The 22,725-nt window shown below is 41.2% G+C and overlaps 1 protein-coding gene across 1 annotated transcript in view; it reads left to right on the top strand.

The window, feature by feature from the left end:
- The window catches only part of LOC129735883 (cyclic AMP-responsive element-binding protein 5-like), a 40,646-nt gene extending 23,989 nt beyond the window's left edge, over positions 1–16,657 (top strand). Inside the window, exon 3 of the mRNA XM_055707655.1 lies at positions 16,481–16,657. Within this exon, the coding sequence (XP_055563630.1) occupies positions 16,481–16,657 (177 nt within the window). The remainder of the gene's footprint in view (positions 1–16,480) is intronic.
- The last annotated feature ends 6,068 nt before the right edge of the window (positions 16,658–22,725 follow it).

Genomic DNA, 22,725 nt, shown 5'->3' with positions numbered 1-22,725 from the left:
GATTATACCATAACTATTATATTGCCAACAAGATTAAATTACTAACCTAATACCACATCATGCTTTCCAAGAAAATAAAAAAATGTCTGCTTGTTCCAGAGTTGATGCATTCAAAGACTATTAATACAGTGTGAAAGAGCTGAGCAACTAAGGAACCTAAAGTGCTGTCTGTACAGACATTGTCTGGCTCAGATCCCTGTCACTTCAGCTTCCGTGAGCTGTGGCAGCTAGACACCTTGCTCCTTTTGGGATGTAAAGCTATGTGTTACTCTGGTAATTCTAAACATTCCCTCTCTCTTCTGTCAAGCAGAGAAGCTTCTGCTAGTAATAGTTAATAAAGAGATAATCAGAAGTTATACTTGAAATTGAGAAATTCTAAAAACTTCACCAAGGGACCAGGTTTGCTCATGTAAATCCACTGAACTGACTGGGAAGCTTAAGCTTCAACATATTTTCATACTGTGCTGTCCTTTTACTACATCTTTTGAAAATGGTGCTTAATACAGAGGGTATCTGTATGTCAAAAGAGATAATCTTAGCTCACCTTGAGTAGGAGGTCAGTTTTGCTGAAGCTGTTGGAGCCTGCGGTGTTATCTCCACACACACATCCCCCACGCCACATGCATAGCAAACTCATAGATGAGACTTCATCATATAGATAGTACAGATATAGCCTTGTATAGACTGTTCATGATAGCAGTATAAGCTAAGTTAATTATCCAGGAAGAGCAGTTTCCTTTTGTTCATCAACTGGAAAATGAGTAGAAAATTAAATTTTGGAGACTTCAGAAATATATCATGTGTTGATCATAACCAGAAAATTAACTGGCTTCATGGAAGAGCCAGTTCTTCTGATTCTGAAGAGAAATGTAGGTGAACAATATAATTCTAGTTATATTTTTACTAATTTTTTTATATGCTATGTGCTGAATGATATCTTAAGCAGTTGATTTCATTTTTGTTGTGTGTACATTTAAGTCTTCTCACACTGTTGTGCCTTATGAAAATACCTGTTGACACACAAAGCTATTTGATACATTCAGAAAGAATGGACATGCATTTGTAAACCAACCTTCTTCCTTTTCTAGTGAAGAACTGAATTGTGGTTATCAAGTTGAAGTCAAACAGGTGCACATTAGTGTTTTTGGCAGGATAAAGAAGCTCTGAATGGCAGGCTGTATCTTATTTTATTCTTTTTCTTCCTTCCTTCCTTCTGAGTCTTTCGTGTATAGAAAAAGAAGCGAATCTAATTTCGTGGTGAATCTTTTTGTCTTGTAGGTTGCAGATCTGACTGGTGCCACATGTGAACTGTTTGCCTCCACAACCCAGATTCTTTGCTTTTTGACCTTGCTATTCGTTTGAGCTTGAAAGGGTCACCTTAGGCCCTCAGTTACCTTCTGGGATTGAGAGCACTGGGTGCTGTTAAGAACTTGGTATTGAAAGTTGGTTACGTAATTTCCTCGTGGTGTCTGACTAGGTTGTATCTTAATTTGCTGACTGAAGCATCTTTTTGTCAGGTGAGGGCATCTTTCCATTCCCTCCCTTGGATTATATCACTTTCAGACACAGTCACTACGTTCCCAGTGGAACATCCTGTATTCATGTCCTCTGAGGCCTTTTTAGTTTTGTCCCTGGTACATTAGATCCTCACTGGTAGGAACAGTTGCACAAGGGTTCAGCTTGTTTTCTCCTGTCTTCTAAGTTCAGGGCATCTTACCAAGTCTTTGGTTGCTGCTTGCCTTTAGAAAGAAGGTCTGTATGGGTTTATTGAATGTCTGCCAGTAGGTTGCAAAATGCAAAATCCTCATAATGACATATGTGCCCATCAGGCAAGTGTTACTTTTCACAGACTGGGCAGAGGGAATTGTAACCCCTGGAAAGGGGCTGACCAGGCACCTGAGGGCCATACCTCAAGCTGTCATCGGTGTTTCACCAGTTCTTGCTGTTCACTGGCTTTCCTGACCTCTGTGCGTCATGTGCTCAAGCACCTTCTTGAAAGTCGGCCTGTGGCTCGCTGCATTAACCGCAGGCAGTAGTGCAACTTGATCTGCTGGAAATTGCAAAGTCAGTGATACAGATTTCTGTGGACTTCTGTGGGTGCCCTCTCTGTTAATAATAAATTTCAGTGTGTTGTGGTTTTTTTTTTTTTTTTTTTTTTGTGTGTGTGTGTGTGACCCTGTGTTTAACTGCCATAACGACACAGGTGTAAAATTTTTGAAGCTATGTGAGAAGTGCTGGAATACCGCCTGGAGATACCGCTATGTTCAGAAGGTCTTGCAGTAAAGTTTGGATGCTTTTCTTGATGATGTTGATGCTAGAGCATAAACTGGATTAAAAATCATTTTTTCTTTCTTTTCTACAAACATCCCAGTGTAATTATTTCTAGAGCCAACAGGAGATTTCTGTGAGACCTTCTCTTAAGCCACATTTTTGTGTATTTCTTGGTTTCCTGCTGACCTGTAACTGTCTTTTTAACACTTTGAAAACTTTCTGCATTTTTATGTCTGCTTTAGTGTCAGCTGCTGTTGAAATCAGTTTCAGAACCACAGCCAAACCTTTTATTTACCAGAACATTTAGCTTAAAGTTTAGCCTGGCCCTGGACCGAACACATCTGAGTTTAAGTAGCCCAACAAGTTAGCTTCTTTTTAACACCTCTGACATGTGACTGGCCACATGAATACTCTTAGCTTGCCCTAAATATTATGGAGGGAGGGAGAAAAGCGTGTAAAGGTCATTACTGTGGTTTGTTTGAATGACAGGAGGTTATTATAAACTGCTGTGACTCCATTGTTTTTGATACTCTGTTTATCATACCTCAACTGAAAGATATTAGGGAATCTTCTGATCTTTCCAGCAGTTAGAAAAGACACATCTCATGAGATTTTTTTTCATTATGCAATATAGACTGTAAACTGCTTGCATGAAGCCTGCTATTTGCTATGTGTCTTTAGAAGACCAATGTTTTGATCCCATCTTTAAGTAACACTGCAGTGCACATAACTCCTAACTTACGAGCCTTATTTTTACATTGAATCTTTTCGGCTGGGTGATTTTTTGTTGCTTTAAAACAGCAAGTATTTTTGTAATACATGAGTGTAACAAAAAACTGTTGAAGTTCCTTTTGATGATTTTATTGCTTGATACAGTGACATGGCACTACAGCATCTAGCAAGCAAATGCGTTCCTGTAGTGTTTTGAAAAGCATATGAGAAACCATAGGAAAACAGCTGTTACCAAGCATACGCTTTCTTAGATAGAGTGACAGTTATTAAAAGGGCAGGGTAGGACCACGGCACGTCTTTTAAGTTGAATAAAGCTGGCGGTAACTGTCGCTTTGAATGTGCAGTGGTGCTGCGTGTAGATATTGCCGTGTAGAGTTGTAACTGGAAGGAGAGAGAGATTAACATCCATAGTCTGCAGCTTGGAAGAGACAATATAAATCTCTGTCCTGCTTTGAGCTGTGAATGCCTCTGTAGGAGTTATAGTAACAGACAAATTAGCATAATGTAATTGGCTGGCAAGGTCAGCCCCTCTCCAGGAGCATTAGCAATGTTTACTGTAAGAAGAGACAGACCAAGTATTGTAGGGTAGTACGTTGTCTGTCCTTTTTGAAGGAAGAATAATAATTTTAGACTTCCTACATCACAGACTCTTTGCCATATCTTATTAAAATTCAGACTATCATATTTCTGCCTTAAAGCAAATCATCTAAAAGAACAACAAAGAATATTCCCTACTATCACACAAATCTTTATTCATTTTTTTTTGCTTTGAACATTATTAAGTTTACTTTTTCTTTCTCCCCCCCCCCCCCCCCCCCTTCTTTCTCTATCGAATAGCTTTTCTCTGAATGCTAAACTTACATATGCATCCCTGCCAATACCTAATAAATCTGGTTGGGAGGATTAAAACTTCTGGTCTTACTGCACAGGACACATTTAATAAATCCAGATGAACTTATCAGCTTTCTTGTCTGGATCTTTTGAAAGTGTAAAACTCTGGGCAAAATTTGGGGCCAGCTCTAGCAATCCAGACTCACTGGATTCAGCTTTGCAAACCCTTTCATAGCTGTGTGTCAGAAATGTGAGATGGTGCCCCACATTTTGAAGGAGACATTGCATTGAGTTACAAACAGCCCTGGCTTTTTAGCTTTTGATCTCAAATCTGACAATTTGTGCCAAATATTTGAAATGAGTTCAGGCACTCAGTTATGAGATGTTTGGGACATGGCTTTCAGAATATCACACAGGGGTTGCATTGCCTTTTTCTGTATACTAATCACCAGGAAGCTGAAGGTTATGTTATTTAGTAGCTGTCTTCAGCTTAAGTCTTTAAAATACTGTCTGTGACCAGGAGTTGCCAATGTAATTTTCCTAGAGAACTGGAAGACAGGCTAAAACATGCACAGAATCACCTTCAAAACACTATCTTACTGGAAAACCTATTTCCTTGTGCTCAGACAATGTGATCCAATGGATTTCCAAAGCATAGTCCTTTCCGTGGTCTTCTGATGATGAATAAAAACCAGACAGCAATTTGGCCACTCCACAGCAACTACATTTTGAGTCTTGTTTAGTAATAATTTCCAACCTAACTGTAAGTTAGGTGGGTTTAAAATGAGCAGTGTTGTTATTGTGTTCAAGGGTACTATGCTTATCTTTAATGCGAATACCCTGTTAGCCAGACACTTTTGAGAATGGCATCCATGGTGCTACTCAAGCCAGGCTGGCATTCCTGACCCTCTCCTCTGTCCATCAACTTTCAGGCATCAGAAGTTGCTTTGGTTGTAAAAATCCACTGACATCCACTTTGTAGGCAAAAGCTGCTGTATGGAGGAAAGCACTCAGAAAAACAGTTCTCCATGTGCCGCTAGGTTGTTCCTCAAGGACGCATGCCTGTCCTGTTTTGTTCTTGGCTCAGCTGAAACTCCTGCTTTCCATTGCCTGAATTATGTTTTTCCTCCTTGTATGAAGCTGTCTGCTGTCTGGGCCACACCATTACAGGACCAATTGTTTATGACTCAGGAAAATGAGCGTTGTGGCTTCTCAGGTGGACTGAGGCCTCACCAAGGCATTTCAGAAGCGTGTGGTACTCTAAAGGAACAGTATGTAATTTCCCCAGGATGGCTCCACACCGCATTTAATTAGTGTGACTGGAAGCATGTACATCTGGATGATTGTCTGGTAGCATTATCAAATATAGTGCAGCTTGTTTGTTGTTCTCTCCACTTACTCCAGTCAGAAGAGAAGCTAAGCCAAACGTGTCTCAGTTTTACAACTGAGAATTCATCCCCTCTGCTGCCGTATAACCTCAGGAAGATTTTTAGCCTGACTCCTCTCATATGGCCCGCAATTTTTAGTGCCCACATTTGCATGTACAGCCAGGGATGCTTTAACTGGATCCAATTTTCTGCATATGATGTGCTCCCCTTCTCTGAAGAATAGATCCTGCAATGCTATCTAGACTTGAGCATGTAGTAATTCTTTGCTTTTACTAGTTGACATGTCCTTCTCTGCTCTCCTGTTTCTATTCACCAAAACCCTGTTCTTTTGTCTTGCTATTCTTCTAGTGGTATTCATCATATAACTTTTCTGTATTGGTTAAAGTATCTTGGTTATGATCTCTTGCCATTTCTGTGAGGCTGAAATTCAAAGGCATGGTACTTTAAACTGTGGAGCTGTGTTCTAACTAAAACCACCCTTCTGCTCTGTCACTGCTATATTATATTGCCTTCCTAGGTATACTGTGTTGTCTCTAAAAGCTATTCACTCCTCACTTTCAAGCACTTTGTAGTTATTGAAGATACTGTGTTTTAGATGTAAGGCAGAAGAATGTGCAGTAATTTGCTCAAAGTCTTGCAGTAAATCTGTAGCAGAGTGAGGAAAAGGATGGCTATGCAGTTCCTGTTGTACCTGTCCTGCAGAGCACCTCTGGAGTCCAAGGAGTTATATTTCTGTTCTCTTCTGCTCTCCCAGTCCTGGGAAGCTGTATGTCCCAACGCACCCCAGCTTGCTTACCTGGTTTATTTCCTGTTAGCAGTAGCTCCTCTTTCAGCAATCCCTAGCAATCTGTGCTTTAAGACCAAAATCACATGCCTTCATCAACGAATGGTCAGCTCCAATGGATCGTTTTTTGCAGGGTGACCACTATCGGTTTCTCTTTCTTCCAAACACGTTTGTTCTCCTAGTCTTGTTAGTGTTTTTTCCTGCCTGTCTGCCACTTGCTGAAACCAAGGCAGAGATGGACAAGGGCGGCGTGTTTCTCCTTAACCAGACTACAGAATGCCAGAAGCGCCTTTGAGGATTCAAAGAAAACTTTCTTGTAATACCTGTTTGTCTGTGGCCCTTGCTGTACGCACTGGCAGTGAACTTTTCCTAGCTAGAAGTGTATTTAACTTCTTTGCCTTCTATGTAGACAGTGTAATTGCCTTCCTAAACCCTAACATTTTAAACTCATGGCTGCAAAGATTATTAATTTTGTCTGAACGCTTCCAACTGATGAACTTAATTCTCTTAAGTTCTTTCAGTCCAACATCTAGACTAAACTAGCTCTCCATGATCATGGGTGCTGCAAAACTGCTTGTTTGCCTCTGTGATTACTTCTCAGGAGGTCTGGTGAATTAACTTGATCCCAGCTTGATGCTTTGGTGTTGCTTGTATGATTTTCACCGATCAAAACTATTTTCCTACCAGTTCACTTGTCACTCCGCTGGTTAGACCTGTGATCCCTTGTTGTAGCAAATGGTCTGTCTGGGTGCTTTTTTTGAGACCACTATTGGCCTTTGCATCTGGGTCTTTCCCAGCATTTTGTCTTAGTCCCCATGTAATAGCAGCCAGCCTGGCCCAACATAACTGCCACAGTGAGTTGTGGTTAAAAGAATATTTAGGAGATGCATTTTATTACCAGGGTAGCAGCGTTTCCACTTGACTTCTTAGCAGAAAAGTTAAGCCTGCTGGTTTTCTGCTTGAAACTGCCCGAATGGAAAATCACTGGCTGTTTTGTTGCTGCCATCCTTGCTCTCCTTTACCAACTGCTCTGTCTAAAAAATGTTCTGGTCATTGAATGCAGTCAAGCAGCCATTGCTGTAACTCATGCATGATGCCAATAACTTATGCCAGTGAAATCAATGATGAGAATTTCAAAGAAGCTTTAAATAAAATATAACAGATTTAAACGCCAAAGTGCTGTCTCTGTGAATTTGCTATTAACAGATTATAAATGGTTTGCATAATGTTGAAAAGCCTAGTGCCTTCAGTTAGCGGCATCAAAGGCTTGTTTAAAGCAATTCCTGGAGGATTGCCGCCCTCCCCCCGCCCCCACCAGCTTTCTGTTTCATGATGGATAAAAACAAAACTCCTTACAATAAAGAAAGGAAAGGCAGGTTTTCAACTACCCTCTGACTGGCCTCCAGATCTGGCAGCTGCTTTTGGATGTCTAATTGCTTGTCCTGCAAAAGTTGACATGCACCTACTTTGAGAAGGTTCTTTGAGTACCCACTTTGTACATGGCATTCTGTCTGATTTACAGAGATGAAATGATAGTGCTGGAAAAAATCAAAACAACAGAGTAGAGCTTAATTCTGGTTTTCCTTTTTCTTTTTTTTTTTTTAATATTTTAATGTTTCCTGGTTTTCTGAATGCATAGATAAGTATTAGATGCAGACAAACGATGCAAAATAATGGATAAGACACTGGACTGGAGAAAAGATCCCTTCCATTGAGTCCTGATTTTTGGCTACACGAATCACTTTCTCTCTTCCTTCCTTCCTCTTTCCTTGCTTTGTGTCTGGACCCTAAGACTTGTGGGCAAGTGTAGTCCATCAATGTGTCTGTACAGGTTTTAGCACAATAAGGCCTTGATTTCAACGAGGCCTCTAAGAATTACACCTAGTAAGTATACTGGCAAATCTCTTTGCTTTGTTTTCAAGTTTCTTACTAGCACTTCTCCATTTGAAATTCATGGCAAGCTCCCTTGTTTACAGCAATCTAATGGGACCATAATTGGGTCCCAAGATAACATTACAGAAATAAGCCAGTTTTTTTCCTTAGACAAAGTTCTAAGGAGAATGTATTTTCTTATAAACATGCTTTTTATAAAAGGGTTTGTTGTTTTGTGTTTATTGGTGTTCCATCTGCTCTAGAGAATACGTTTGAGAAAAACTAGCTCCAGCATGGCATATAATGTTTCATTAGCAGGCATAACCTTGTTTATTTGCTTTTTAAAATTGTATTTAGAGGAGGAAATCAGTTTGCACCATTGACATGCTGCCAGGTTCCTGTTTATAAATGTCACAATAGGCAACTTGGAAGAAACGAAATAGTCAGCTTATGGCTTTTGCATAAAGTATGACAGAACTGGGAAGAGCCAGGCAGCCGGTTGTGCTCCCCCTGTTTTGCAGCCTCCCAATTAGCAGGATGTAGGGTGGTGGTAGCAGTGCAAAACACCCAGAGTGAAACGAGCAGGGCTATGCACACTTAGCCGTCACTGCTGTTTATTTGCACAGAAGCAACTCTTTGTGCTATATTGCTTAAATCGCTATCTTGGGCAAGTAACTGTGTATGAAACAAGCAACCCTGAGGAAAATGGGAGATATCTGTAGGAAACTTCAAGACATAAGCATGCAATCTGACGTCATCTTTTCCCATAGAGAAGCTATTTCCTTTCAAACTCTGGTGAGACCAGTCTTCCAAAATTTCCTTCTCCTTTAAAGTACATTCATTGCATTTCCTTTATATCACTTTTTTTCCTTTCCCCTAGTAAATGGTTTATCGTGGGTACATCTGGTACTCACCATATATTACGTACTGTGTATGTAAAGAAAGCTTCATATGTCAAAAGCGTAGTCTGGACAGACATGCTGAAAAGGGCATGAGGAGGGTAGTGGGGGAAGAGGGGAAGGAATCGTGGAAGACAAGGGTCATCTTTCAGTATTCATTTCTACTGGTAATTAGAGGGCACCACTGAATGTCTGTAATTAGATCATGTCACCGAAATTAAGATAAAAGACCAAAAATTCTAAATCTCCCGCATTTTATTCATAATATCAGAGGAGTCAGAGCGTTTGCCTAAATCGGCAGCCAAAGTGGAGGACAGGCAGGGCGGCTTAACTTGGCCCTGGAAGAAGTTAATGTGCATTTTCACCAGAAGGTGCCAGGAAGAGCCCAGAGGAGGTGACTGTGCACCCCAGGTACCCAAGGGCAGCGGCCGAGCGGAGACATGACGGACACTGGCCTGCAGCACGAGCTGGGTGCTGCGGAGGTTTCGTGCAGGCCCGTCATCCTTCGGGCAGCGGCCTTAAGAGGATTAGCAGTGCTTAAATGGGTCCTTTGGACTTCGGGTGTAGTTATGGTGGTGAGTGCTGCAGCCTTGGGACAGCTTATACCTGGCTTAGCACTTCATACGCCTGTCCTGTCTCTTGCGCCATGCTTCTTAGCAGCACCGCAGAGTTTGCTGGAGATTAGCAGGCAAGGTTTCGTTTGCATTGCTCAGTATATCTCAGAAAGTTTTTCCGATAACATGGTAACAGCTAGTGAAAGAAAACAAGATAAAAAGATTATTTATGAGGGTTTTTTTGTTCATACCTCTTCAGGCGTAGCCAGCATGTCTGCATTTAAGAATGATTCTTCCTAACTTACAACAAAAAGAAAGTTTCCCTGCATGTTACAGCATACATATTTCGGATAGAATTTTGCAAAGCTCCTCCCAGCCTGAGTACACAAGTCTGATGTATTAATTAAAATTAATTTTTCACTATGGCTCCAAAAGATTGAAGACATTTTGAAAAAAGGGCTTGGGCTACTGAAGTCTGTAGATGCCTTTAGGGAGGTTACCTTTTTTGTCAAGAAATTCTAGTCACGGTGCTGTGAAGCAATATTTGGGTGGCAGTTAAACTCTCATCTGTGAACTGCTGGTGGTCGCAAAGCTGTGGTAAGTCATCTGCAGCTGGTCTGTGGAACCATCTTGCCTTAATTACACAATTTATGATAAGAGCACAGAGTGTTCTGTGAGAAATTCAGAGGGTTGACAGAGGTCTGTGATCCAAAAAATTGGAAACTAGTGGCCGAGACTGATAAGTACCGATTCAAAGCTTTATGATTTCAGCGAGAGCAGTGTTTCCCTTCTTCCCCCATCTGCCTATCATTACTTGTCGTTTTTGAGTAAGGAGTTTAATTTTTCTTTACATTTTTACCCCCGAGGAGATCAGGTTGATAACATTTGACTGAGCAGTGGTGCCCAGAGTTCAAGAAGTCAGATATACTCGTACTGCTCCTGGCCTTTGGGTCTCCAGCACAGTGTGGATAGATAGAACTATGTCCTGTTCAGGGGTGGATGTTAGATGGGACCTGGGGGCAGGGAAGAGTTGTTTTGCACTCTGGGATATATCATTCATGCCTGCTGTTGGGTTTTTTTGGTTTGGTGGGGTTTTTTGGGGGTTTTTTTGGGTGTGGTTTTTTTTGGTTTTTTTTTGTAATGTGCCATTTTTATCAGGTAGCTGTTAAGTGAGCATTTGCCTGCCTTCGAAACATTTTGAGGAATAGATCTTTTGGCATCAGTTATGTATTTTTATGTGTCAGCCTTGTTCAGTGACTTCATACCTCTCGCTAAGTAAGGGAGTTTAAATGGATTTTAGCAGGCTGCAATAAGATCTTCCTAGGGCTTTGTCCCTATGCTTAATGTTACTACACAGCATTTTCCAGCAGTTCTTTTCTGTGTCCTTTTTTCTGCTTTAGTGCTTTTTCTCATTCAAGCTATACAGATGTTACAGGTTAAAAAAAGCTGTAGTATTGCATTTCAGTCTCCACCAAATTTATGCTCTCCCACCTCTTGTACAATGGTACTTTTTCCTTTTTTCTTTTTTTTTTAAAATTTAAATCTTTGTAATAGACTCTTTTTCCTGTGATCCTCCAACTGCATTAGCAATCTGATCCATTCTTTATCTCCATTTTCTTCCCTAGTTCCCCTGCTATGTTTGTTGGTTTTGTGTGGACAGCAAGCTTAGATCTGGGCTTATGACACTTCAGAAGTTGCAAACCAGTAACTGATGAAACAGCTGTGATGGGCTGGCATCAGAGTGTTTTCCTTACACATGGATCTGAATAATGATAAAATATTTATTTTCTGGGGAGATTTGATAACTTTGGTTTTGAGATGATCATCATCTTCTGTCAGGAGAGAATTCAATAGAATTCAACAGTAATTTTGATGGAGCATTATTTGCTACATTTAGTCTATAATTTTCTTTATGACGATGTCTTCCAAGTTTTTAAGCCAGCAGGTTCTTTGGATGTGTAAACAGCATGTGCAATGGGTGAGTGTGTCACTGGTGGCTTCCACTCATGTGGGTATTATATATATTGTGAAGTTACGATTTCCATAATAAGGCAAGATGCTACTGCACACTTCTTAAAAATTAATGTGTAGCTGCCATTTAAATGTGTGTCTTGGTTACCCTGAGTGCCATGGGTCTGTAGAGCCTTCTAGAAGACTTTAGGTTACAAATGCGTATTTTCTTTCCCCATAAATTGTAAAATGTCTGAAAGTGGGACAGCTTAGAATATTCATCCTTGTTCAAATATGTTAATTGAGAGGCCAGGCTATATAAATTCTAAAATATCTCTGTGCATTTGATTTCTATCTTTTTTTTTTTTTTAAGTTGAAGCCTTTACTCTGGAATTATCTGAACAATATTTAAAGTTGCTTTTTGGGAAAATATAGTTTAATGATTTTTTTGCAGAAAACAAAAAATTCAAAAAAGTGCTTTTGTCTGTTTAGATGGATTGGATTTTTCTCTCATTTTTTCATGGCAAATCTCTTCTGACTTTAGAATTTATATAATAGTCTGCATAATATATTTATGTACAATTATAGGTGTTATAGGTGACAGGTCTGTTGAAAAGCTCACTCAGAACAATCCTGAATGAGTCTTCAGTTTGTATAAAACTGGTATTTGCAATTTTCATTAAGCCTCACAGTCAGAAAAGAATAGTAGGAAAATATAAGCTGGCTTTGGTTCAGAAGCTAGCTCTTACAGTTTAAAACCACAGACATGCTTACTTGATACTCAGAATATTCCATGAGATTGTAAATGATGGCTTCATCTTCTTCATCCTTTGCTTTCAGTAGATGGAGATGTGTGATGCAGGTGGTGCCATGTGACACAGATGGGTGTTTCTCTGCAACAACTAGGGTTTAGTGGAAACTGTTAGTAGCTGGAGTCATGGGGTGTATTTTGCCTGTGTCTGTGGAGCCGTCATTTCTCTGCTGCGCTTGCCAACAGGGTGTGTGTTCTTGCGGAGCGATGTGTAATCCTCTCCACCAGAACATGGAAGCATGACTTTGAGGCGTTTTTGGCCTTTAGAAAAAAGAAGTGTGTTGCCTATCCAAAGTTAAATGGTTGCATGTGGGAGAAAAATGCTCAAATGTTTTCTTGAAAGTCTGAAGTTAAAGTGGGGGATACGGTGTAACTGGGGAGAAGGCAAGCCAATGATCTATCCCATTTCCTTTTGCAGCTGGAGAGGTTGAGAATAAGCACGTTGATTTAAAACTGGTTCATGGATATGGCTGGTTTTTGTTTTATTTATTTGAATGTTAAGTACTGCTGGAGAGTACAGTATGAGCGCGTGGGTGAGGGGAGCGTTTCTGTAAAAGCTCTTCAGTGTTACATTCCTAGTTTCTGCTTCAGTGGAGTGACTGGGAACTTTGGTGGGGATGAAATTTAGTCCTAGAGGAAATAAATTCTTCTTAATTTATTGGATCTTAATTAAGAGCCATTAAATGAATCTTAAGGGCAGGGGATGTCTTTCATATCTCTGCAGCTCCTGGCATGTGGGTGGCCTGTTCCCTGTGTGAACATTTAGATTCAGTTTAATAAAATGGATAATATTAATAAGCTTATATGCCCTTTTCTAATGCTGAAGGACAGCTGTGAAGATCTCTGAGAAAACTGAGTGTGTGTTATACTCTCTCAGAGTATGAACAGGTCTTGGGAGTGTTAAAAGCAGACGGAGAGCACTGTCCACATCGTCGCTTCTGGTGACTTCTCTGGGTTGGAGTGCTGGGAGCTCCCCTCCTAGTATCAATTAATCTTAACCATCGACTTAAGAGCTGGAGGAGAATGAAAAGGGGAGTCAAAGTGAGATGTTCTTCGTGGATCCCTGGTGGAAGAGCATACAGAACGCCTTAAAATTAGAGCTGGAGGAGGCCTAGCCAAGTAACAATTCAGCTATAAAATGTAGGTCTCAGTTTTGGCCAATGTTGCTGAATTTGTCCCGTTTCTATAAGGGCCCAAAGTCGAGTCTGCAAGGAGCTCACTAATATCCTATCCAGATCCATTCAGAATCAGATGCAGAGCTCAACACAGCAAGGCCATCTTGGGAGTTCTGAAGACCGTCTGCATCACACACGCAACAAGCCTAGTCTTGCTTGCTGGTGATATAGAGTCATCCTGCATGTCATGATGCATATGACTAGATCAGACAGGCTTAGTGTCAGATCTGTTGTGCATTACCTTCCTCCTGTCTTTCAAAGCATAGGCATTGTCATTTGAGTATGAACTTGCTTGAACTTCTCTGTAACTTCACAAGTATCTCACCAATGTAAATTATTTTGAGGTTGCCAAATTTTTTCTTGTGAATGTAAGAGTCGTGCTGAGTTTGACATTTTCTTGGGAAATCTTAGACTTTCTTTTGGCAGCGTAGTATAAAGGTCTAGTTCCTGCCCAACAACAGCATTTGCATTACTGAGAAGAATGGACATCTGGATGCATTGACAGGTTTTCATTCTGTTTTTGCTTTCCATGCATCACGTATTCAGCCTACTTTCTCTGAAAAGTTACAGTTTATTGGAAATTATCAAAACGTTGGAACAGCGTTACAAGTTTGTGGATGTAAGATAACAAACTTTTTCATACCCATCATAATTCATACCATTTATACCTTAGAGAGCTCTGGAATTATAGGAGAAAAGGAGACGAGAAGGAGAAGAAAATGGAAATACTGGATCTAGGAGCGTGGGAATCTGGTATCAAATCTTTAAATTCTGCTCTGCCATGGCACAACAAAATCCAGTCAAAATCTGGGCAAGTGCTGGGGTGCCACTTGTCTAAAGCTCATGATGGATTGCATCCTTTCCCTTCCCAGGCCTCATGGCACCATCCATGTTTCCTTTAAAGATCCTCCCATGTAGCAGATCAATGTTCTGTAGCTCTTGGTAAACTGTGGTCTGGAGTGTGTAACCTAGAGAAAGGCTTTCTGCATCCTGGACAGTTTCATGCCAGTGCTCTGGCTCCATGCACACAGCCCCTTTTGGAAGCAAAGCAGCCGTGTAAGGCACATCATCTGTGCTGGCAATGGGAAGGGGCAGTTGTGCAGCACTGCGGAATAAACTCATGGTGGGGGACTGATGCTTTTCTTCTTTGTTGCTCCCCTATGGATCCAGAGGTGCAAGTACTGTATACCTGTCTTGCAATTTAATGTTTGCTCTAATAAACATACTACTGAAAGCAAACAGACAATGCAGAATGTTTGGAAGGATTCAGAAACTATGGAGCCGGTGTAAAGGAGCAATAAATGAGGGTGAAGTTTGAAACAAGTAAATATCACCTATTGGTAGGTTTTAATTGAAACACACACTTAGTATAAAGGAGAAGCTTTAGGAAGTGATATCGCTAAAACATTTACTTGCAGATGGATAGATATTAGACCTGGTTTTGCAAAATCTTGTAATGATCAAAAAAGTCAGTGCGGTTTTGAATCCTGAACTAATCCATTGAAGAAGTGACATTTTGATAGGAATGTGGTAGATGAGAGAGAACTTCTTTTGGAAAAAATTCCATATAGCTAAGGTTATTCTCTTTTATTGCCTGATGGTCATGACATACTACCAGGCTATGAAAAATAACAGTGAATGTCCTTGGTCTGGCTTCCTCTTCCAATCCATGCTCCTAAAGAAATACTGGAGCTGCTGAACCTGATTCATATTGTGTAGATTATTTGCTGCAAGAGGAACTCAGAGCTGGATCTTCTTCATACTTGGTGAGTGGTCTAACCATGCGGCTGTAGGCAGCACCTCTGCCTCTTTGTATGTTTATGAAGACTGCAGCAACTCCCTTAAAAGAAACAGAGAGGTCCCTGTGTCTGCAGTAGTCTGGGAAATCACCTGAAATATATAAGAATTGGGAGATAGGGGGATGACAGTAAGGTCTTCAATGGTCCCTCTAATTATTGGCTCCTTTTCCATGAGGAATGTTGCCTGAAGGGTTTATTCTTGTTTTGGTTCAGATATTCTTGTTTTGGTTCAGAATGCAATCTTTCTCTTAGGTCTGGGATTCCGTATGTTGTCTGCCTGTCCACATTCGATCCAGAGCACAGTTTCCTTTCTTACCAGCTTTATCTATCATTATTTTGTGTTTTTTCAGTGCTTCCTAGAGAAATTGGCTCATAAGTGGGAATTTTGAATGTAATTTAACTTTAGTTTTCAATCCTGTGTATTGCAGAGGTCAGGAAGATGCTTTGCATGAGTCTTGGTGGCAGAGTGTGTGTGTGTAAAGGTGTTTTTTCCCCCTTTTCCTCAGCCTAGCGTGAGGTGACAGCAGAAAGTTTCTTTTCCTCTTACTGCTAACAATCCACACGTTGATGCCTGATAGGAAAAATAACGCTCTCAAGGTTACCGTATTTTTCATATGTATACGCTGTGGGTTATCTCTGGCTCGAGAGTTTTGTTTGTTTTTAAACGCAGGCCAAGTCAAACCCTGTGGTTTAGCAGCAGCGTGTATTGTGTGTGCTGGCAAAACAGGAGAACGGCTTTATCCCGTGGTTCCTTCCCTAGTAGTATTCCGGTCTCTGGTGGCTTGTTTGCTCTGTGGGTATCAGTTATCTGTGAACTTGCTTTTAAAAAAAGAACTTTTTAAGGGCTCCAAGTTACCTGAAGCAAAGGTTATATATGTGCAAATACAGCGCTATTATTCTAGGCCTCTGGGATATTATTGCTCTACAAAATATATGGAGGCTAATAGAAATAGCTGTTCTGTGATGTTGCCGTGTGCTGTTTGTTACTTTGGGACTATAAAACTTGATTTGCTTGTCAGCCTAAACAGACCTGGTACACAGTAAACAACCCATCTAGTAAATCAAGGTGCCCTGCACTCACCACGGGAGTAATTTTCAAACAAAATATATATCATCTTCAGTTAGGAGCATATGTGCTAAATATCCTCATTATAAATCACTAGTCAGAATCGCAGAAGAGTGATTAGTCAACTTGCAGGGTTTTTTTCTGTTTATATTGCCCTGTAAAAGTAAACAGTTATTTTTCATTTCTTTATTATTCTTTGTTACAACAAGATCTATTGACTTGGGATTTCCCAAGAGCCAGTAACTTTTCTTATTGTTGATACTTTCAGATTTCTAATTCTATTCAAGATAAGACATTTATTTCTTTTTCATTTTCCTTCACCATCTCCCATTTCCCTTCTTTTCACAGAATATCTCCATGCATAACACAGTTGGAGGAGCAATGGCAGGACCTGGATCTCACCAGCTGACAAATACAAGGATGCCAAACCACGACACCAGCGTTGTGATTCAACAAGCCATGCCATCTCCACAGTCCAGTTCGGTCATTACACAAGCACCTTCCACAAATCGACAGATTGGGTGAGTCCATTTCCATTTGCTCATTTTTCCAGTTCTTTGGCTCCAGCAGCTGCATGCAGGACCAGATGTTGTCCTCGTGGTGGTTCTTGAGGTTATGGAGTTTGCACTTGATCCTGCAAGGATGCAGCAAGGATGCCTGCAACATCTGTTGCAGACTGGGAGCGAACAGCCAGGTACTCCAGACCTGATGCTTTCGTTCAAAAGGGGCAGAATGCTGTTACGTGCAGGGAATTCCTGCTTTCTCCATCCAGTTTTTTGTTTTTGTCTGCTTACATTCAAAGTTCATGTTGTTTTTATAAGTGCTCTGGGAAGAAAGGGCATTTCTGAAGCTGATCCTTGCAATTCCTTCAATGGGAATCCTGGGTACTCTGTGGGATTGAGCTGTTTCCTACGTACTGTGTTTAACTGAAGAATGCTACAAGACAAAATAAAAAGACCATCAAGATAAATGGAGTTTGGCACAGAAACCTCTGTTTCTCAAACAGTTGCTCAATTTGTGATGATGGATCCATATTTATTCCCATAAATTGACAGTATGGATGCTTATTGTATTGGCTTGAATACCAATTGTGTGCTCATGTTTGGAGAACTGTGTGAACAAAAACATCCTTGTTTTGTACTCTTGGTTACTTCCAGCAAACATCAGGTCCTCGTAAGTCACAATAACTTGTTTTTAATTACACAGAAACTGCCCAGATGGTTTGAGGGTACAGTTTTTTTCCTCACACAACTCTAAGGATTTGGGGGGGGGTGTGTGGGGTGTAGGCTGAGTGTATGCATGAAAATATATGGATAAAACGATATATCAGTGGACTAAGAAAGGAGCAGGAGCCTAGATTCATCATCTGTAATTTGTAATTTGGTCATATCCATTATATGGTAAGTGCAAAAGCAGTCTCTGTCCCCAGTCATTGTCTAAATAATTGATGAACAACTCGCAGTCTCTTCAGAGTAAAATCGAAAAAAGAAATCCTGGCATTGAAAAGCCAAAATCCAGTTCTTCTTGAGTTTTCTTTCAAGATTCTTGGTGGCTGGGGGAGGTTGTAGACCGCAGGCTGTGTGTCTCCCAGTGCCATGGTGGCAGGATGGCCTGTGGCACTGACTGCTCCGGAAGGGTTACCTAGCCACACACAGGACACAGATTCCATGTGCTGCCCCAGTTTTGTGCTCCTGGAGAAGCTCCTCTATTTTCCTTTTTACTACTATTTCAGGATTTTCTTCCTAATATAGAAATTTGATGGTATGGGTCAGGTAAAGATATTTGATAGATGTGCCTTTGTATATGTTATGTAGTGACAAAACAGTGTCCAACTGGGATTTCGTGTGCAATACCGTTGGTCTGTGAGTACAAGAAAGTTGTTGTCTTATGTCCCATTCTGTTCAAATACAGGGGGCTGGGAAGAAGAAACAAGTTTCTTTTTCAGTTTAAGAAAGAAAAACTGCTAATGCCATTATTTGGTTAAGGATGATTAAGCTCCTGTTCAAATTGTGACTTAATAGGTCTAGTGGTAATTAAGATCCTAATTAAAAATAATAATTAAAAAAACACCAAACAACTTTTAATACTCAGTGGTGAGGTTTTTTATATGGGAATGTACTTGGCTTCCAAACAATTGTTTCTATATAATGAGAAAAAAACTGCATGTGGTTTTGCAAGACCCTGTCAGTCAGGTTTTAGGTTTGCATTGGTTCGGGGCCACGGTGATTAGAATCTCTGAAGTTGGAGGAGTTCAGGATAAAAAGGCCTATTTCCTAGTCAGTGGTGAGTGTCTCACTTGGGAAACTTTGTGATGACATATCTTAATTCTCCCCGTGACTGAATCACACCAATGTTTCCTAAGTCTGACTCTAAAGCTGCTCTATTGGGAGGCAATTGTCAGCATTTTAGTCTCGGTGTGAGTTGGTGTGTGAATGAGACTTATAGTGTGACCTCCAGCATACTCTGTTCCACATTCTTCCCTCTTCCTAGGAGGTTTTGGTTTTTGTTCATGGTGTGTCCTAGGAGATAATTGCTGAATTTTCAACTTCATCTGCTTGCCAAATTGTTGAGCATCCTTGTTTGTCTTCTTTTCCTTCGGTCTTTTCCCTGTGGTGCCTGTTTTATTTTATTCGAAGAACGTATCTTGTCATTTCAATTTATCTTCATCTTATCCTTCTAAACGTGCTAAGAATTATATCCAAGAGCCCTTCACAAGGAATACAGACTGGGCAATGGTTTCCATGTTAGACAACTGAAGAAAAATCCAGATAGATTCAGAAAATGTTCTGCAAAGTTTGGTGGTTTTGATTTGGCCGTACAAAGTTGAGGTGATTCAACTTTTTAACAAGCCCAAATTCTGAGGTGCTTAAATCAGTGGTTTTGGGTTGGGTTTTCCCTTTTTTTTTTTAAAAAAAAACACCCATCTGAAGCTGCCCCAAAGGGTAGATGAGTCCTTACCGTGAAGAATTGTTCCAGGGAATATGTCTTTTAATGAGCAATAAAACCAGCAGAGAGCAACGGGGTAAAACTCTCACTGTAAGAGCAGGATTAAGCCCTAAAGGTTATATAGAACCATCTTGTAGCAATATTCTGATTTTTATCACAACCAAAAATATTTTAGTGTCAGACTATGGCCAAGCCACCTGCAAATGTTTGTGATGGACTTACTCCAATGAAAACAGGGAATAGCAATGAAAGTCTTCATTTAGACCCTGCTCATGGGCTGTGCTGTAGTAACAGAGAATGGGACCCACCTGTGCCTGCACGCAGCTGGTTTCGTGGTGAGGACTGGGCGAGTTCACAGCAGCTGACATTCCCAAGGGATGTAATTTTCCCCCACTTTCTTCTCTCCGTCTTTTTCTGCCCTCTCCCTCCATCCCTCTCCCCCTCTCCCTTCCCCTGCGCCTCTTTTTTCCCGGTCCTGTACTCTGGCTCCGGGGGCTTGCATATAAAATGAGATATTGACACAAGGCATGGGAAAACATGACAAAATGAGCATTGTTGGGCAAGCCTTACTGGCACAGTGTATATACACACATTGTTTCAGGTACTAAGCTTCAGCTACTACTGAACGGGCATCCAGCCAAGTTAATCAGAAAAAGGGAAGAGCATGAAGGTTAATAACTTAAAAAATAAGACAGGGTGCAGTCCCACTTTCCTCCCACCATGTACCTTGGTTGAGAACAAACAGCAACATTATCATTACAGCAAACTGACAGTTTGGGATAAAGGTCCCAGATAGTATTTATGCGTTGAGGCAGTCTTTCTAGCCTCCTTGCCATCCCTTCTCCCTCCCCCCCAAGCTTTAGCATGTGGGAGGAATGCTGTAACTAGTAACTACTTGTGCTGATGAAAAATCAGTTGAGGAACACTTAGCAGTGAAGGGTGTCTTTGGCTGATTAATAGCACATCATTTAGAGATAAGATGCAGGAAAAGCAGTAAGGCATATGGAGGAAGGGGAGAAAAAATGATATACGACATGCATTTGTCAAAGGTATAGAAAGGCAGATAAGCTGAATCAGCTCAAGATACAGGACTCTGAACTAGGTTGTACAATAGCAGTGCTTGTCTTTTTTTAAATAACTCAATTTTTTCAGTGACTGAGTATTCAGCCACGTATGTGAAAATTATGGTCAGACAAATTGGTGACAATGCAGTACACTGGGCGCTTTATCTGGGCACGTCTTTTGCTAGGTAAGATGGCTTTTTCAGACCAGCAAAGACTGTAGGTGGCTGCAGCCTAACAGCTCAGCATTCCTGGAGAAAGTAACCTGCTGCTGTTTTTCAAGCTAGTGGCAGACAGAACTAGTAATTATTCCAGCTTGAAACTCCCTGGTACATCTCTGTAGCTGAAAGAGAACACGGGAGGACTGAGGGTTGTCACAGATCTAGCCAGTTTTTAATGTTTTACTAAATGGACAGGGAGATGTGAGTCCAGTTTCAGTGAACTCTGACTCTGAAGTGGACATAGAGTACTAACCATGTGATGTAGATTATCTGTTTTCAAAGTGTTGTAGAGCATTTTAATCAACATAAGATGGTCTTCTGGCACAGCATCAGAAGGAAAAAATTGCAACCACATTTGGTGAAATGCAAGCAGGTAGGAGAAGGCAACAAAAGGGGTTTGGAAGATGCCTCTGGTGCCTTTGTAGTACCAAAGAATCATGGTGCCAGTTGGAGGACAGCCTTTCAGTCCCCACATGCAGCATTCGTTTTAACACCTGTGCACTTCTTTCCTGTGCCTCTCTCTTCCTTCTCATGATGCCATACGTCTTTCTCTGTTTCCAGTTTATAATCTTTTTGTGGGGTTCAAACGCTTTCCAAGCAGAGGGGCATGGGAAATGGAGTGGTCATGAAAACTGCAGGTAATGGGACTAACAGAGGTTTGGTGACACAATGAAGAGCAAACTCATTGTGACTGGCCTTGGGGATGGGGAAAATGAGAAAATGAAAAAAACCTTCTCAGCTGTAGCCTTAATCTGGGGGACCCAAAATGACAGAGGGACAGAGCTGTTCTGTGGCCGGCACAGGGATTTTACCGCAGCAGCAAGCTATCTGAGACTGCAGCTGCTGGTTGAGTTCTCACAGTATCCTGCTATCATCCTTTATAGCTTGAAGAAACAGGAAAGTCTCCTGTAAGAGATGTTCATGGGCAGAAACGTCCATAATACGTCTAGTTCTGGAAGGCACTTGAAATAGGCTGGTAACTCAGAAGGGTCTTTGTACATGCTAGAGAAAGTATCTCTTTAAGCTGCTAGTAAGTTGGAGGAGTGCATAGCATCAAAGAGGCCATGGAATGATGTGCTTTTATTAAATTCAAAGACCAGTTCCCTTTCCAGGAAACTGGGGATAAAAGCCTCTGTTCCAACTCATGTATTTGAACTGAAGCACCACAGTATGTTGTTAGATGAGAAGAACTGTGCAGTGAGAAATGAAGTACGAAATGACCTCTCAGTTACTTGATCAGATCCATTCCATGCCTTGGTTGCGCAGGATGTAAGAACATCAGTCAGATCACTGGAAGGGCAGGAAAAGGGAGAGGTGGGAAGAGAAAGCATCTGACAGCACCGTTCTGTCCAAATATTTTTCCCCCCGTCTTTGTATTCAAAGTTGGGCTTTAGTCTCTGTTTAATGCTCCTGCTTCTTTTTCTTCTGTTTATGCTCAGGCGTGTTTTCTGTAGTCCCTTCTACTACACTGACCTTGGCCAGGCTTAACACGGAATCCTATCAAGCCACATGTGCGCAGTAGCCAAAAGTCTCTGGGATGCTCAGGTGAATTACTTAGGAAATTACGACAAGTAAGCCCTTCACAGGAGCAAGTTGTCTCATAGCTTACGGCTAGTAGACAAGAGTGGTGTGGAAGAAAATGGGAGTCTGATAGACGGATCCTCTCAAGCTGGTTCATCCGTTTTAGCTAGCAGCTGCCCAGGTCTGCACGTTGACCTGCAGACCAAACTGTGCCACTCCGCATGTGACGCATGGAAGCTCTGCCTGCTCCCCAGCCTCCCCTGTTGTTGTTTGCATCGGCATGTTGAGGAGCTGCTGACTCAATCTCTCCCAACACTGCTGAGTCAGGAAGAAAAAGAGCAAACAGCGCTGGTCTGTGTGTCAGACACCGCACAAAGGGGTGATTGTTCACGACATCGCTCTTCCATCCCCAACCACATCCTCCCATGCCTTCCCAAAAACCCTTTCTTGCTGTAAGGCCTAGGGAGGGGTTAGAAAGTACTGACATATATCACGATGACTTTCAGGGGTCTGAAAGGAGGATCATTAGCCAGATAATAAATAGCCTGTCAACCAGGAATGGAGAAGGTTTAGTGTGTTCCTTATCTGACTTGAAGTCAGCTGTTACCCTGAAAGTTATGCGCTTGTTCTACATGTTGGTTAAATTTATTAATAACCACAATATTTTATGCCTCATACTTTCTACTTGACAAAAGTCCTAAGCTTATTAGAAGTGTTGCTTGTTTACAGCAGGAACACACACAAAAAAGTGTCAGGATATTGTGTGACTTGCTGGCCATCGACTCTCATTAGGATGGTTGTCTTTTGTTATGAAGAGGAATCAGCCCTCTCCCTCTCCTGATGG

This window comes from Falco cherrug, chromosome 4 (assembly GCF_023634085.1).
Source record: "Falco cherrug isolate bFalChe1 chromosome 4, bFalChe1.pri, whole genome shotgun sequence".
NCBI lineage: Eukaryota > Metazoa > Chordata > Aves > Falconiformes > Falconidae > Falco > Falco cherrug.
Note: the sequence above shows the minus strand (reverse complement) of the source record. Positions and strands in the feature narration are given on the sequence as shown.